Source organism: Hippoglossus hippoglossus, chromosome 4 (genome assembly GCF_009819705.1).
Source record: "Hippoglossus hippoglossus isolate fHipHip1 chromosome 4, fHipHip1.pri, whole genome shotgun sequence".
Lineage (NCBI taxonomy): Eukaryota > Metazoa > Chordata > Actinopteri > Pleuronectiformes > Pleuronectidae > Hippoglossus > Hippoglossus hippoglossus.
This window is the reverse complement of record NC_047154.1, coordinates 23,485,062-23,500,149: the sequence shown is the minus strand read 5'-3', so window position 1 is coordinate 23,500,149 and position 15,088 is coordinate 23,485,062. Positions and strand designations below refer to the sequence as shown.

General features: G+C 41.1%; 1 protein-coding gene across 1 annotated transcript; it reads right to left on the bottom strand.

Annotated features, from left to right (window-relative positions):
- Positions 1-8: 8 nt before the first annotated feature.
- Positions 9-14,903, bottom strand: LOC117760210 (protein FAM102B-like). The gene is made up of 11 exons (XM_034583061.1): positions 14,597-14,903; positions 10,630-10,750; positions 9,814-9,843; positions 9,289-9,405; positions 8,708-8,754; positions 7,706-7,800; positions 5,925-6,023; positions 4,279-4,525; positions 3,480-3,616; positions 2,949-3,018; positions 9-2,604 (listed from the first exon to the last, which is right to left on the bottom strand). Exons 1-11 carry the CDS (start codon positions 14,740-14,742, stop codon positions 2,562-2,564), a joined length of 1,152 nt encoding a protein of 383 aa, XP_034438952.1. The 5' UTR covers positions 14,743-14,903; the 3' UTR covers positions 9-2,561.
- Positions 14,904-15,088: the final 185 nt, after the last annotated feature.

Genomic DNA, 15,088 nt, shown 5'->3' with positions numbered 1-15,088 from the left:
CGCAAAGAGGCTTTTACAGAGTTTTATTCAGTGCAAGGTACACATTAGAAGCATCCAGTACACTTGTTAAGGAAGCAAATGTTGGTCAAAAATACGAGTCTGTAACAGGAAACACTGGACAGTGTCAGAACAGAACATCACTTTACAGGAGAATACATATTACAGTTTTATAAAGACAACAGCTTCACAGAAGAGAAGAAGCAACCATGTTTGTAACAACATGTTAGGTACCAAGATGAACATACCTGCGTCACACAGGTGTAAGTGATCTGATTCCAAAAAAAAAAGACTAAATATAATGTAATATTTGATATTTGGTAGCCACACACTTAACACTGTCTTAACTATGTAGTGCTGATGCCCCCCCTCCCCAAAAAAAAGAATCTTTAGCAAAAATATTGGCACAATATCAGCAATGATGATATTTAAAAACCAAGACGACGATATCTTAACACAGGAACATTTAAACCATGCTGTGACAGAAAAAAAACACAAAATGAGAACATTGATTTACAGTAACACACTGAAGTTCGAGCTTTTAACAGTACGTGATGAGAACAGAATGACTTGCTACATGCTAAACAGGCGAAATCCTCTCTTCAGTGTGGAAATATCAAGATTAAAACATAGCACAGTATCAAATTAGAAAGAAAAGATGACGTGGCAAGTTCTGCACGCTCGCTAGTGGACGTCGTAATCATGCAGAACGTAGAAACGGAACACTGACGTATAGTTAAAACACCATACACTGATGTGTGCAGATATCGATAGAACATGTATATAGTTTGTCTAGAAGAGGGAGTATCTTGGCTCTACTGTGGGTAATGACAGAAGATTACAGATGGAGTACAGTCTGTTCACGAGTTATAATGTGTCTAATGTTATCAGTACAGTTTATGCATAGGCCTGACGAGCTCCCAGGTACCGTCAGTGTGTTGTGTACTTTGGCTGATTCGCTCTCAGTCTAACAAATTGTTCACTTAATCCCCTATTGATGCAAACCCCCTGCATGCGTGACACAATTCTCGTATTGATGTTGTCATTAGCTTTGTCTGCAGCACTAAATGTTAATGATCTGCTTGATATGTTGCTAGGAGACACACGCACAGAAAATTACTGCATTACTCTGGGTCGTATCTTTATGGCAGTGGATTACTTGGTTACTAGTCCTTCATTGTACTGTATGTACGACAGTATTTACCAGTCACACTTCATGAAATCATTGCTGCATCACAGGGTCTTTGACTTGTTCACTGACGTTAGCGTCCCGGTCAACGGGCGAGCTCAGATGGCAGGAAAGCGTTGCCAAGCGTAGGTATGCGTATTTATCATAGGAGATCCTGTTCTATTAAGAGATGCTCCGACACCGATATACAGGAATCAGCAAGAACGCACGTCTGTGTCCTAATCTGATACCATGGTTTTAAAGGTTATTAGTTTCACCTAGATGAAAGTGCAATTTTCTTTTCCTGGAAGTCACTTCTTCTTCGCTGCTCCAAAATAGCAGTTGTGCTTTGCTGCCACTGGCAAGTAGTGTTTTTAGACAGGCAAAGAAGAAGTGATTTCTGGTGTTGTATTATATTTGTTTAGATGGCAAAGCACATTTCTATATTTGGGTCTTTGACTAAAAACCTTGTCACTGCATTTTGCCTTTATACGGCTGAGTAATACTGCAGGATTTACTAAAAACAATCCGTTGCTGATAAGAACAGAGACCTCTGTTCTTATAAGTAAGCAAATAGACTTTATCTCCCATTTTCTCTTTCAAAGTACCAACAAAGCATTTCTCACAATAGATCCTATATCCCTCCACTCATTCAAGATACCAGGATAACTGATACTACTAACAAAAGTAGTCTTACCATATAGCAGACGCACAACCACACCCACACACACACACACATACTCTACATTCACACATCTAAAAGCTCAAGTCTAACGCCTCGTCTTTGTAGTAAAATATTCTCACCTTCAAAACACTAAAAGGTGGATTAAGGTTAGTGCCAGCAACTGCAGCTTATAGGCGAATATTAAATAGAACGTCCTATTTCAGGAGGAATTCTAAAACGAACACTGACACTAAAGGAATGTATTGAAAACGGATGGTGTGCTCCTCTACAGAGCAGATTCCCTTTGTTTGAATTATGCCACTCCTCCAATAGACATGAAACGTTTATCTTTTCCTTCCAGTTCCCAACAGTTTGAGTTCTGTTTAGATGCTGGGCGACAAAGTTTACCTCAAAAACATCGAACATCTACACCCAGAACGTGAGGAGTGAACAAATTCTGTTACATACACGTTAAATGTCTTTTAACAATCAGGTCAACGTTTCATTTACATAGATTCACAGCTGTTTACATTGAGATGATAACTGCCCACCTCCGCCTGTTGAAAATATCTAAAAGGAAGCTACTATGTCATACAGCTAATATGGACACAGGAGGGCGCTGTTGTTACTGATCAGGTAACGAGCTGTAGGAATGGAGATGGAAATGAACTCAGCCTTGTTTCCATGTTTTGGATGTAAGCGGTGTGAGTCTGTCACTAAGAGGCTGCAGGTCTAACGCTTTATCACCACCTGCTCGTATGCTCCGGCACCAACCCTGCGAGAAAAGACAAGAGGATAACGTGAAAAGAATTACAGAGGAAAACTTATAACGCTTCTTATTTAGGCTTATTTATTTTCTTTAAATGTTTCTTAAACTGCACCAAACCAATAAACCATTTTTCTATTAAACGTCTGATATTCCCTCTTTTTTGTTTCAGTCAAAAAATCCAAAGAAAAGAGTAAAACCAACAATCTGAGCTTAAAATTTGGTCAATCTTTAGTCACAGTCTATGGCTGTTCCATCGACAAAAAATGTACCTTGGTATCCAAAAAGTTATTATAAACTAAAATAGTAAAATAATGATTATACTGGACACATCTCACAGTGAGTGAACTCACCTGGTGGGAAGGTGATGGCTCCCGAGGGCTGTGCTTCCTCCAGGCCCAACAAACAGACGCAGACCTTCCTCTGAAACAGACAGATGTAGTAACGTTCAGTCAGTAGAGAGCGACAGCATCCTCCTGTAGGATTCCTCTCATGAGGAGCAGCCAGTTGCTAGGCAATCTATAAATAATCATGTATTGACAGAAGCTTTCTTTTTCAAGCTTTGAGCAAGATGAGACCTTGGAAGGAAAACAAAGCCCCGCTCCTCAAAGTACAAAATCTGACTCATGGGGGCGACAGAAAACTGTCAACTTAATAATTGTGTGATGTAAACTAGCTGTGTACTAAGCAAATACAGCAGTACCCCAGAGTAGAGCAGCAACATTGTAAGTTGAATATCTTCGGGTTTTGTCAAACACTTACAATTGTATAAACAGAGAAAAGTCTCAAATACCGAGACCTTTAATGCAGAGGTTGTGTAATTCTGGAAAAAGACACAACATTCCCATGCGGCTGTGTAAACAGAGCTTCAGTGTGTGTTTTACCTTCAGCACTTGAGTCCAGTAGGCTCGGAGTGAAGTCTTGACTCTGAAGAATTTTTTCCACGACATCGTCCGCATCCACCCGCGTGTCGTCCATTCTCTTCAGCTGAGACTCCATGGAGTCTTGTTTCACTGGATGTCTGACAGGAGGATACAGGAGAATCATTCTGCGCCCATTTGACCCCTAATGGTTTCCACTGCAAACTGGAAATGGTGTTTGTTTAAGGGCAATTATGGTCAAATTATATCAAGATAAAAAAATGCTTTTATCAATTGAGATTGATAATTCTCATGATAAATGTCACTTTATTATTTCTATTAAGTTAAGACAGATTTTTGCTCCTGAATGAAGGTACGGTTGTGGTTTTAAAGCAGGAGCAGAGAATGACAAACAGCAAAACATTAGCAGCTGGTGATTCCGGTTTCAGTTGACTCGCTGTCAAAGATGTTTTTGTTGCAGCCGCTCACTTGTCATTATTACATGAGTATTCAGCACTGATAGGTTGGACCACACCCATCTGAGACCTTGGCATTTATCTTGATTTTAACTACACACCTGCAAAGATTGTATCTTGCACTGTGACATGGTTATGATAGTTGCAGCTGGTAACGTCAAACATTTGTACATAACCAAAGCTGTTAATGACGCCACATAATGATCCATCCACTTAATTATGTCCTTGTTATCGACACTACAAGTTATAATGTTTAACTTGGTGACTGCTTTCTCTTCGTTAAATAGTTCTACAACAATTATTTCATCTGTATTTTTATTTTCCTGCCAAAACGTCCTCGTACTCACCTGTTGAGCCGTTCACAGGATGAGGCGCTGTGTACCGGTGTGCCTGGTGGGTTACTGGTAGCAGTGGTGGTTGTGGTGGTAGTGGTAGGGACCGGGTGTTCGGGCAGCGCAGGACAGGGTCTGGACTCTCTGTCCTCGCTGGGTTCTGGGATGCTGCCAATGCCCGTTGAGGCGCTGCCCACTGAATGGTTTCTCCGGTGGCTGAACTCTGACATGCTTGAGGAGCGGGAGTGACCTGTACTGTAGCCTGCCAGGGATGGACAATGGTTTCAAAACAATACAGTAGCACTTCTTAAATAAATCAATATGCAGCTGTTTTACCTTCAAACATCAGCTTCAAAATTACTTACATGGTTCACTGACTTGGAATTAGGAAAATGGGCTAAAAGACTGCTCAATATTTATTGACTCTTAAATACTCGTAATGTGTTTTGACCACTAGACAGGACATCGAATACCAGCTTTTATCAAGTGTAGTGTATTTGCTACAGCGGCAGCTTCTGGTTCAGGAAGCAGGGGATCATGGATCTTTTTTTGTCTACATGAAAACCACTTAATCCTTCCGACACAGAGGCCAACAGAATGGATTACCATGTGTAGCTGCAGAGGGCGCTGTTGCCTAGTAAAAGTTTCATGGTGTTGCTTTAAACATTATGCCATGGGAGTGCCTTAACATTTCAAATTAAACCAACCTTAGCGTACCTTCTATGCAAAGTGCCTTGAGATAATGTTTATTATGATTTGGATCTATACAAATAAAGTTGAATAAATTCCCTCTCTGCAAATCAGTAAAAATTGATCTTTGATCAGCAGCTCTTTTATATTTTGCCATCTCTACTCGCACCAGGCTGATGCAGCCGATTGTCAATGATGATAAGTAACTGTAAACGATATGAGATCCTAAAGATGTAATGTAAGATCACCTGCTACTGCGACATGTTCATAATATTACACATTTATGCTGCTATGGCACCAGTGGCCTAATCTGCATTTAAACATTAATAAAGGATCAATCATATGTACTCCAAAGTCCAATTATTGCTTCACTAATTAAAGATAAACGTAGAAGATTTACTACCTAAACATCAAAAAGAAAACAAAAGTAGCTGTCCTGTGAACCCGATTTCCACTTACATTGCGTTTAATGATTTAGCACTTGAGTAGAGTAGCAATGCCACCCACACGATCACGTGCTGCTCATGTCTGCAGCCATTTAAAACCAAAAGACCTCAGTTCATCACGGCCACAGAGGAGCAAACTTCACTCACACTGTTACGAAGCTCAAATGACTCCAACAAGAGTCACATGATGTGGCAGGAAATACATTTGCACATTTAGAATGAGACGACTGCATCTCTCCACTTCCTGTGATCTCTTATTACAGTCATCTGATCAGCCTCTAATGGAAACTCGAGCTTCAGGTCTCAACTGCTCTGGTGGAATGACACTGGAAAAATTATTTCATCACTTCTCTCATCAGTCAGATGGTTTTGATACACATCTTCTCCTTTAAAGAGGATTTTAGATTAGTTTAATATATTTTAAGTTCATCATTCATAACATTAGCTTGGACAGTTACATATGTACGTTGTTTGCCTTCTACATCAGGTCAGCAATAGTGTACTTTAGATGTGGGGTTTCCCTACCTGAGAGTTTGGACTGTTGGCTGGCGTAGCTGGATGTGCGGGAGTGTCCGAAGCCCCCCAGGTCATCAGAAACAATCGGACACTTCCCTTCACGGCTCTCTGCGAGATCAGAAAGAACAGAAGATGCAGACGGGATGAGAAAGGTCAATGTGCATCTTTTAATTAGTCTTCCTTTTGTAGTCAGGAAGAAACAACTAGTTTAATACCAGGCACATTCATCCGTTTGTCTCAAGAGAAACATCTCTTGACTGTCATCAGTTAAGATTAAAATAATTTGTTTAATTATTAATTTTGTTTCTGCAATTTCTTTTAATATTCCCTGAGAAATTGGTGAAGATAAAATAAAAAAACATGTTGCAATGTTAAAGGAAGTGATAAAAAAAGTTCCTGGATCTGTGCCTTAGTTTGAATCTGGGACATAATTTAAAGGGTTCTTTCTCGTAAAGGACCAAACCTCCCATTTGAGTTTCACACACCTGCCCACTACAATCAAAACCAATGATGCCGACAGGAAAGAGCATCGTCTGCAGCAGACAAACACATGTAGTGTGCACACGCAAAAAACACACAACCCCCCCCTCGACAGACGTCCTATTTTTAACCACGTGAGAGCCCACAGGGTCGGAGCAGATTGTAGCTAATCTAAAAGAAAGCTAGTTTAAATTATACATGAAAGAGCTACACTACACTCTGCAGCATCCAGGAGGAACAAGCATTCAACACAGAGATGTGCTCACACATGAACACACACACAAAGAGTGAGGGAGTGGAGCAGAGGGGAGACAAATGTAGCAGAAAGCGACAGCTGCAAATATTTTCATAATAGTGGAGGCATGAAGCAGAAGAACATCGTGCTGGAGAGACAAGTGCATAAACATGAATAATCACATGAGTTATGAAAGGAATATGTGCAGCTTAATTTAAGAACTTCATGAAGTTATAATGACACGGCATGTGAAGCTCGTATATACTTTTCTATATGACAAATGAGAGTAAAGACACGAGTCAGCAGCAGATGACGTATCCCTGTGCAACCACAAAACTTTAAGGAGCAGATCATCATGTTATCGAAGTTGTTGCCTCAGTGATAAAGAACAAGCGATAAAAAATGTGTACACACACACACTGCTACTGGCCAACTCCTGATTAAGGTGTGGGGGGGGAGTTTTGAGGGAGGAAATTGGGTCGGGGGAGAAAAATAATTATTAGCCAGGCAAAAGTTGGAATCATTCTAAAACTATAATGAATGTTTATTTACTTAAGTACATGAACGGATTGAGTTCACCCAACCAACCTGTGGCCCCTGCTGTCAACTACAACTTCAGATTCAGCTGGGAATCCCCCCCTGTGTTCTCACATCGGACTCTCCTGTCTTTCAGATTATCTGCGGACTCTCCTGTCTTTCAGATTATCTGCAGACTCTCTCCACCTGGGTATAAAGTCTGCAGATAATCCGGAGCCTCTCACTCTCACATTTGCGTTCACACATGCACCAGCTCCTCCAGAGAAAAATAAAGAGGATCTGCGGACTTCAGTGTTTGTCTAAAAGCAGCTTTATAGGTGTACTTTAGGTTTCCAGCCAGTCACTAGGAATATGTCTTAAATCAGTAACAGAGAGTGGATCAGGAAACAGTAAGGGAGCAGCTTCTTTTGTTTCAGCAGTCTCAGCAAACACTTCACACAGCTAAAGCGTTCTTTTACTAGGTCCCTGTAAATGTTTGGAAAAGCTGATGGCATGACTAAGCAGAGCAGAGGAGTGTAATGTGGCGTGCTTGTCTCACCAGAAGAGCCTTTCTGTGAGTCTCCTCCCCTCCTCTCCTCCAGCAGGCTCTCTCCGTCACCCTGGATCCCTATCACAGTGGCCGTGGAGGGAGGCCTGAGGACAGAGGACAATGAGGCTCAAGTGTCTTTCTTATGTTTCGATGTGTCCATTATTATTATCACAATATAACCATTATTATCCTGTGTTAATCCAAAAGAAGCAAAACTTAAAGCTACTGATAAAGACAAAATAAGGGAAATGGGAGGAAAGTTTTAAATAAATGTTGATTAATCCAAGGAAAGACCAATCAGGCCTTAAACTATGAAAACGTAGAATAGAATTGAGCTTAGCATTTAGCTGACTGTACATACTAAAATAAAACAAGAAACGGCTTTAGGCATAAACATGCAGGCTACTGAGTCATTTCTAGGTCAAATTTTGCCCTTGGGTAAAGCAGCATTTATCCCTCTGTACTGAAACATTCATTGAATAAGTATAACCATAATTATACAAAAGGGACTAGTACTGACGGGGCTACTCATCTGATCAGCTACTTGGGATTTCATAATCCTGTAATGTTTGATTCCCATGAAACTTTGCTTACTCTGAAAAACCCAGTTTAAAGAACCACACCTTCTTGGAACAGCTCCCACACAAATTCAGTCAGCAGCAGTTTTAATGTCATAACTTTGACAGTGAATGATTTTACAAGAATGTTTCACAAGAGAGAAAATGTATCTAAAGGTCGACTGTCGTGCAACAGCAGGAAGTGATGAAGTCAGTCAGTGAAATCCCTAATTCATTCACTTTCTTTTTTCAGTCAAACAACATTTGCAATTTATTAAGTTAATCTAATAAAAACTATTCAGATAGTGGGATGTTACCTGATTGGTGATGGCCATAGACTATAAATAAAGATGGATGACGCGTCGCCACAATCACGATTCGGGTTCAGCTGTCAATCCTGACGCTTCAACAACAGACTTAGCACAACATGTAAAAGGCAGTTATGTCAACTTACGTTTTAAAACAGGGATCTCCTGACATGAGCTGTGTACTGATGACAACCTATGACAAGCAAAAAAAAAAAAAAGTTTAATATATTCAGATTTTACTTTAATTCAATGTTTCCATTAGCATTTCTTCTTAGTTCAAAGATAAAGACACAGGAAAGGTGTTCTGGTTCAAGCAGCGTTGTCCTGAGCTGCTTTCAGACATGAACTTTTCATCAGAGAAGGTGAATGTGTGAACACAAATGTTCTGGGTTGTTTTCAGTAGTTTTGTCACACATGAGGGGTTGTTGTGATTTATCAGGAAATGCGGGATATGAAGGCAGGAGAACAGCAAAGTCAAACTCTCCAGCTTCTTTGCACAGAGGACACTGTTCTTCTATAATTGTTTTATCTCGGGCTGCAATCTAATGGACGAACTGGGAACCTGTCCATTGATGTCAGTGATGCTCCATGCTTATGCAAAAAAAACTTTGCCTTGGCTACTTCCCAGTTGAGAAAAATACTAGGCTTGTATTCAAAACAGCAAGGTATCATATTGAAGAAGTCAAATCCTGGCGTTGTGGTTGCCTTATCGTAGCTCCAGCATTACCTTGAGAATGGAGTTATCCTGACGAGTATTTTTGGTATCGTAGCCTTCCAGCAGACATCTGCGGGTTGTGTTCCCTGAGCCGGCAAACTCTGCTAAATTCAGATCTGCAAAACCAAGCTGAAAGAGAGAGAATGACGAGGGGTGAACTTTTGTTTCCTCTCAGGACACTGATCTTTTGCCCAGTCAGCAATGTGTCAATCTCTGGCTGTAAAATGACAAATCTCAAAGTGAGTGAAACTTCAGAGAAATTAAACAGAATCAACACATCTTCTGCAAGTTTAATATTAACAGCGAAAGAAGAGTGTGCAAGGCGAGGTTTAGAGTTCTCAGTAGATAATCACATTCTAACAGTTAAAGGAAGAGCACATGATATAATGAGCCGACCTGCAGGCAGTGAGAGCCATCTGTTTGCTACGGGCTCACAAGGCTGGCTACATCAATATGGATGATTACTGTAAATGTAGGTGACCCGGAGGTTGGGCCGGAGTATGGGGGTTGGATAACAGAAGTGTGTGAGCCTATTACCTTTGCATACGCCTTCCCACCCTTCAGCTCCTGGAGACGAGAAGCATAAACATTACAAATTAAAAATGTTACACAAAAAAGTCAAGTCTTCATTTAAGCACAATTTAAATAAATTTAAAAAAGGTCACTATCTGCCTGTCAAATGTGTTTGAAAGTCAACAAAATTTCAAAAAATACTTGGGATATACTGTAATATGTAATAAATGATTAGTATGGGCGGTATAAATAGCCACAGCCGGGTGTTGGACGTAATGACAAACTGATGATTAAGAACGTTTCTAAATCCGAGTGGAAATGAGGCTCGTGCGTGTGCACAATGATTTACAAAAAGAACAAGGAATACACAGAGCTTTATAAATCTCACCAAAAGAACAAGTCTGCATATCTGTCTCGCTTTCAGTTTTAGTCTCTGTAGTTTCTGAGACTAAACAAATAGATCTTTGTAGCTATCTACAGAGATCTATTTGTTTAGTCTCAGAAACAGAAGAGGATACACAGCATGTGTTTCACCAGGGAGGCTTGTTCAGGCTCATCCACTTCCTTGTTTATGTAACATGACATGATTAAAATGCACAGAGGTTAAAGGAAAGCAAAGGGGGTAAAGATTTTACACAGAATCAGTATTTTTCTCTAAAATCATTGTTTGTAACCAATAACAGAATTTTATTTTACACTGACACGACCGTTGGAGTTTATTTCTAAACCTTGCCTGTTGCATCTTTAATCCGCTATTGCTTGTTCACGTGCAAAGCATCAGATTATGGATTTTAAGTGAATCTTTATTTTAAAATCATGGTGGAGTTCAAGCAGCTGTACCTTTCTGACGGATACACGACACACACAGGGGTCCAGTACACCTGTCCCAGCGTTGGCGCTCATCTTGCAGGGGAAAGAGAATCGCCGCCGCCATCGAACGCAGTTGGCCTGCACCGGCTCCCTGGAACAGGAAATCACAAACACTTATTTCAGCACAAGCTACGTTAGACTGTTGCGTGTTTGCTGAGCAGGGGCTGAACAACTTGTATCAGATCATGCTTTCAGATTGAACAGACAGAAATAGAAACATGGCAAGGTGTGGGATTTCATTCCTTAGGGAGCTGGATCATTAGAGGATGTTACTGTTCAAATGAAAAGCTGCTTCACATCCTGCAGTTGCAGTTTGAACGACTCACACTGTGATTCACTGATTCACTGGTTGGCTCGGCATCAGAATCATAATGGATCACATACTGCACATGTGGGAAAGGATGTTATTAGTGTAAGAGACCAGACAAACACACAAAAACACTTAGATCCTCACTCTATCAATCCTCAAAAACCAAAGCTTTGAGTATTAGAAATCATCAGTATTGGAAAGTATCAATCAGTAAATCAAACACCTTTCATTCAGGTTAGTGCAGTTCAAAGGGCTTCAGAATTGACTGATGAGCCAAAAATGAAACAAAACAAATACTGACAATGAAAAACATTTATTTTTTAATATATATCAGCCAATGTATCGTAGCAGATATATGTAACCTCATCAGCCCTAAAAGTCCATATGGGTCGGGCTCTACCAAGCACCTTCCTGCCTTATTGCTTGATGTTTGCAGCACAGATCACATCTCTAATCTATCAGATGAAAACCACTTGGGTCGAGTGACTACGGGATTAACAATCCTCGCATCTCATCCCTGCTTAAACCCATTGATTCAAACTGCCAATATACGCTTGTGTGTTCATCCTCCCATTCTTCAGACCACCTAATAAAGGAACTGATAAATTCACCTATTGATTTATTTAACTGCTGAACCAAACGGTTAAGGCGGTGGGTGTGGCTTGTACTAGCTGAGGAGTGAGAGACATCCATCCTCCAGCAGCTCAAAGTTAAAGTGATTGCAGGCTGTAGCTTACTCTCAGTGAAAGGAGGCGATGAAGAGTGTGTGTGTGCGTGGGAAGCATTACGATACCCAGATGGCTTCCCTTTCACTGGCGTCGTCTCCTCTCCCACTCACCTAACCAACTCCCTTCTGTCAAGACGGCCCACACACCATTCATTCCAACCCATTCTGCTGGATTTAAATTCAACGATTTTCTTTAATACACTGCGGCGGAAAATGATGCATCAAGTGTTTGCTTTTGAAATTGAGATAAAAAGAGCCACACGCTGATGGCGTCGTGCGGAAAATGTTGAAGTGGAAGAAGTGTTGATGACACAAGACTTAAACGATTAACAGGGTGTTGGGGATTAATGTTGAGGATGGGCAGGATTGACTGGCTTTTGTTACACAACAGCTTCACTGAAAATAAAAGGCAGCAAATGTGCGACGGACGTTTTACAAACACTGACTTCATCCTTAAGTCGATGAAGATTCAGAGATTGAGCTCCCGGCCAGATGGACCCAGCGTGGTTCTGAAAAATTCAGATGTGATTACATGTACTATAGCTCACAACACTTCTCAGCGGAGCAAAATCCTATTAGTGAGTGTGAGCACTAGCAAAGCCCATCCGTCTCATCTCTCTACATGTGTCAGATATGTTGTTAAACCAAAGCTGTTCCCCCTTTAAAAGCAGCTGCTGTCAGACTTCAGATGCAAACTTTCATAAGCACATGTTCCCCTACATCTGTTTAACCTGAATTTGCCATCGGGCTCGCTTTGATTTCTCTAATATCGGCATCGGCCCCTAAATCCATATCGGCCAGACTGTGGAGAACATCAAGTCTCAATTTATCCACGAGACGTTTTCTTTTCAAAGAAGCAAACTTATGTAATGGGGAAAACTTGTTCAGGGTTAAAACCATGACACATCCCTGGTGACAAACCCGACCAAAGGAAAAGAAAAGAGGCTCATAAAACAACACTTCTGATGACTCAGGGGGTCGTCAGAGGTCTACCAAATCAAACTGCTTCAGAAAAATGTCATTTAACGCTCCCGCACTTGTGACCACATATTCTTAAGGAAATCTATTGATGAAAACATAAAAAAAACAACAAAGAGCTGGAGAATGAAACACTACAGAGGCAGAACAGGATGTTTTAATTCCTCCTGTTCCATGTCTGCTCAGAAATATACAAAGAAAACTGTAGATATATTAAAACGACCCTGATGCCATGACCTCAGATTCAGTACGTCAGGCACACTGGACCTTTCTATTTGTCCATTTTATAAGAGCTACTTACTCTAAAGCAAGCAGAAGGCCTGTTATATAATCAGGGTGAAGCCACCTAATCCCCGCAGCCTCCCTACATAACAATAATTTCCCCTTCAACCCGTGCTCGGAGCCGGTCTAATTTATGAGTGAACGCTTGAACAGGTTACAGGGGAGACGAATGTCGTCGCTTGTCCCAACTTGACAGTAATAACAGTGTTATCACGACACTGCTGTGGACCGCAGGGTGACACTGAATAACGGGTATAAGTCATTTATTGTCTTTACCGGACAAATTGGCATCTACTGAAAATCCCTCATGGTGTCGGCAGAACACTGACAGTTGCTCTGGTAGTTGACAAACACTGTGTCACTCTCACACTATTTGTCGGTGTTTAAGCAAATATTTGCTGTTCGTAGTTTCTCGGGTTTGAGGCTCTTTGTCACAACATGATAATAAAATGAAAAGCTCACTTTGACAACACCACATTGCTCTGTGGGGAATAATTTCATTCTAAAGCACATTTACCATCATCCCAGTTGACATAATATCCCATCATAAGATGGGAGTCTGTGCCTCTAAACCTCATTTCATCCTTGGTTTTACTTTCATTTTATCTTGTGTCACATATGTTGTATTTTTAAGTGTTTGTGTCCCCTGATCTGATTCTAACAATTGGTTTTAGTTAAATTATTCACATTTATTTATGATGTATTGTAAAGTGTCCTTGAGCATTTAGAAAGGCAGGAGGTTATTACAGTTATTATTATAGTGTAATATCCTTTAAAAACATCCAATCATGTTATTAATATACGTTGTCATATCCCTTTTATTGATTTTTTTCTTTAATTTCCTTTTTATCTGTATTTTTAAATTGCTATTATTACTTTTAAATTGTATTTATAGTATTTCCTTGTCAGCCATTGTATTTATATCGTTTTACTTTCAGCTCATTAGTCAATTACTAAGCACTTGAAGCTGCACTAACCTGCACAATAGGTGCTATAATAATGAATTAGCTCTTTTACACAGGACGTTCCTCCCAGAGAAGATTGGAGAAGGTGTTATCTGAGCTGTGAATGACTTTTCAGGGTCACACAGTCATCCACCGGCCTGATCAGCTGCACTCAATGACAGGTTGAGGAACCAGGGAAGACGGTAAATGATGAATGAGACCACAGAGGGGCCACAGAGGGGCCACTGAAGGGCGACCCAGGACCGTATCGATCCAGCAGCAGGTTTCTACACAGGAGCCACGTTCAGCTGCGTGGAGGGGATGTGACAAACCCATCAGCTGATTTCACACAACCCGGTGAAGAAGCTGAGGTCGAAAGGGAGCATGCAGAAGATGCTACTGAACGTTTTAATGGGCATTAGCATCATTAGCAGACACATGTTTTCAGCGGGCTATGCTAACATATTGTTATAATGCTGCCTAGCATTAGCTCAGAGTGGAGGGGGGGGGGGGTTGAATCTGATCTAAACCACAAGTGACAGACATTAGCTAGTTGACGGTAGGTTAGTGTTGCCTCCTGCTAGGTGGCTGGGGAGTTTAACAGCAGCTAACTGGGCTAGTTTAGCTAGTTGACCCAGGGGTTAAACTGAGCTAGTTGGGCTAGTTCACAGGTCCTGGTAGTTAGTGTTGAATTACCGGGAGGACTCCTCGGAGAAGCCGCCGTCCAGCAGCCGCACTTTACAGAAGAGGACCCCGTTGACGAAGGGAACCGACGACAGCTCGTCCAGCTCGAAATCCACCTTGAACTTGAATTTCTTCTTCTTCATCATCATTAGATCCATACACAGGCTCAGTACTGTGGAGAAGATGCGCCGGCGCCGCCCGTCGCTGGCATCACAGCCCCATGATGTGGAGGCAGCACGGACACGGTGTTGTGATGGTGATGGTGATGGTGTGTGGTGTGGTGGGAGGATGGTGAAGACACTGGGGACAAATGTGACATCTGAAGGGACGAAGGAGAGCGACTTCCTGTCAGGGATTTTCAAAACAAAAGGCATTTGACAGACATTCCTGTGTTACAGCTGCAAGACATCAACACACACTTTGCAAAATGTAAAAACAAAAAAAGTATTAGGACACACCTCTTTCAGGGATAGTTCATCCAAAAAATGAAATGTATGAAAATAT

Excerpts from the sequence above, each read along its gene's own strand:
- LOC117760210 (XM_034583061.1), bottom strand. The coding sequence starts at position 14,742 with ATGGATCTAATGATGATGAAGAAGAAGAAATTCAAGTTCAAGGTGGAT. Across the intron at positions 3,617-4,278 it reads TCCTGTGAACGGCTCAACAG|ACATCCAGTGAAACAAGACT; the intron begins GTGAGTACGAGG and ends TCCTCCTGTCAG. Across the intron at positions 3,019-3,479 it reads ACTGGACTCAAGTGCTGAAG|AGGAAGGTCTGCGTCTGTTT; the intron begins GTAAAACACACA and ends TGTCTGTTTCAG.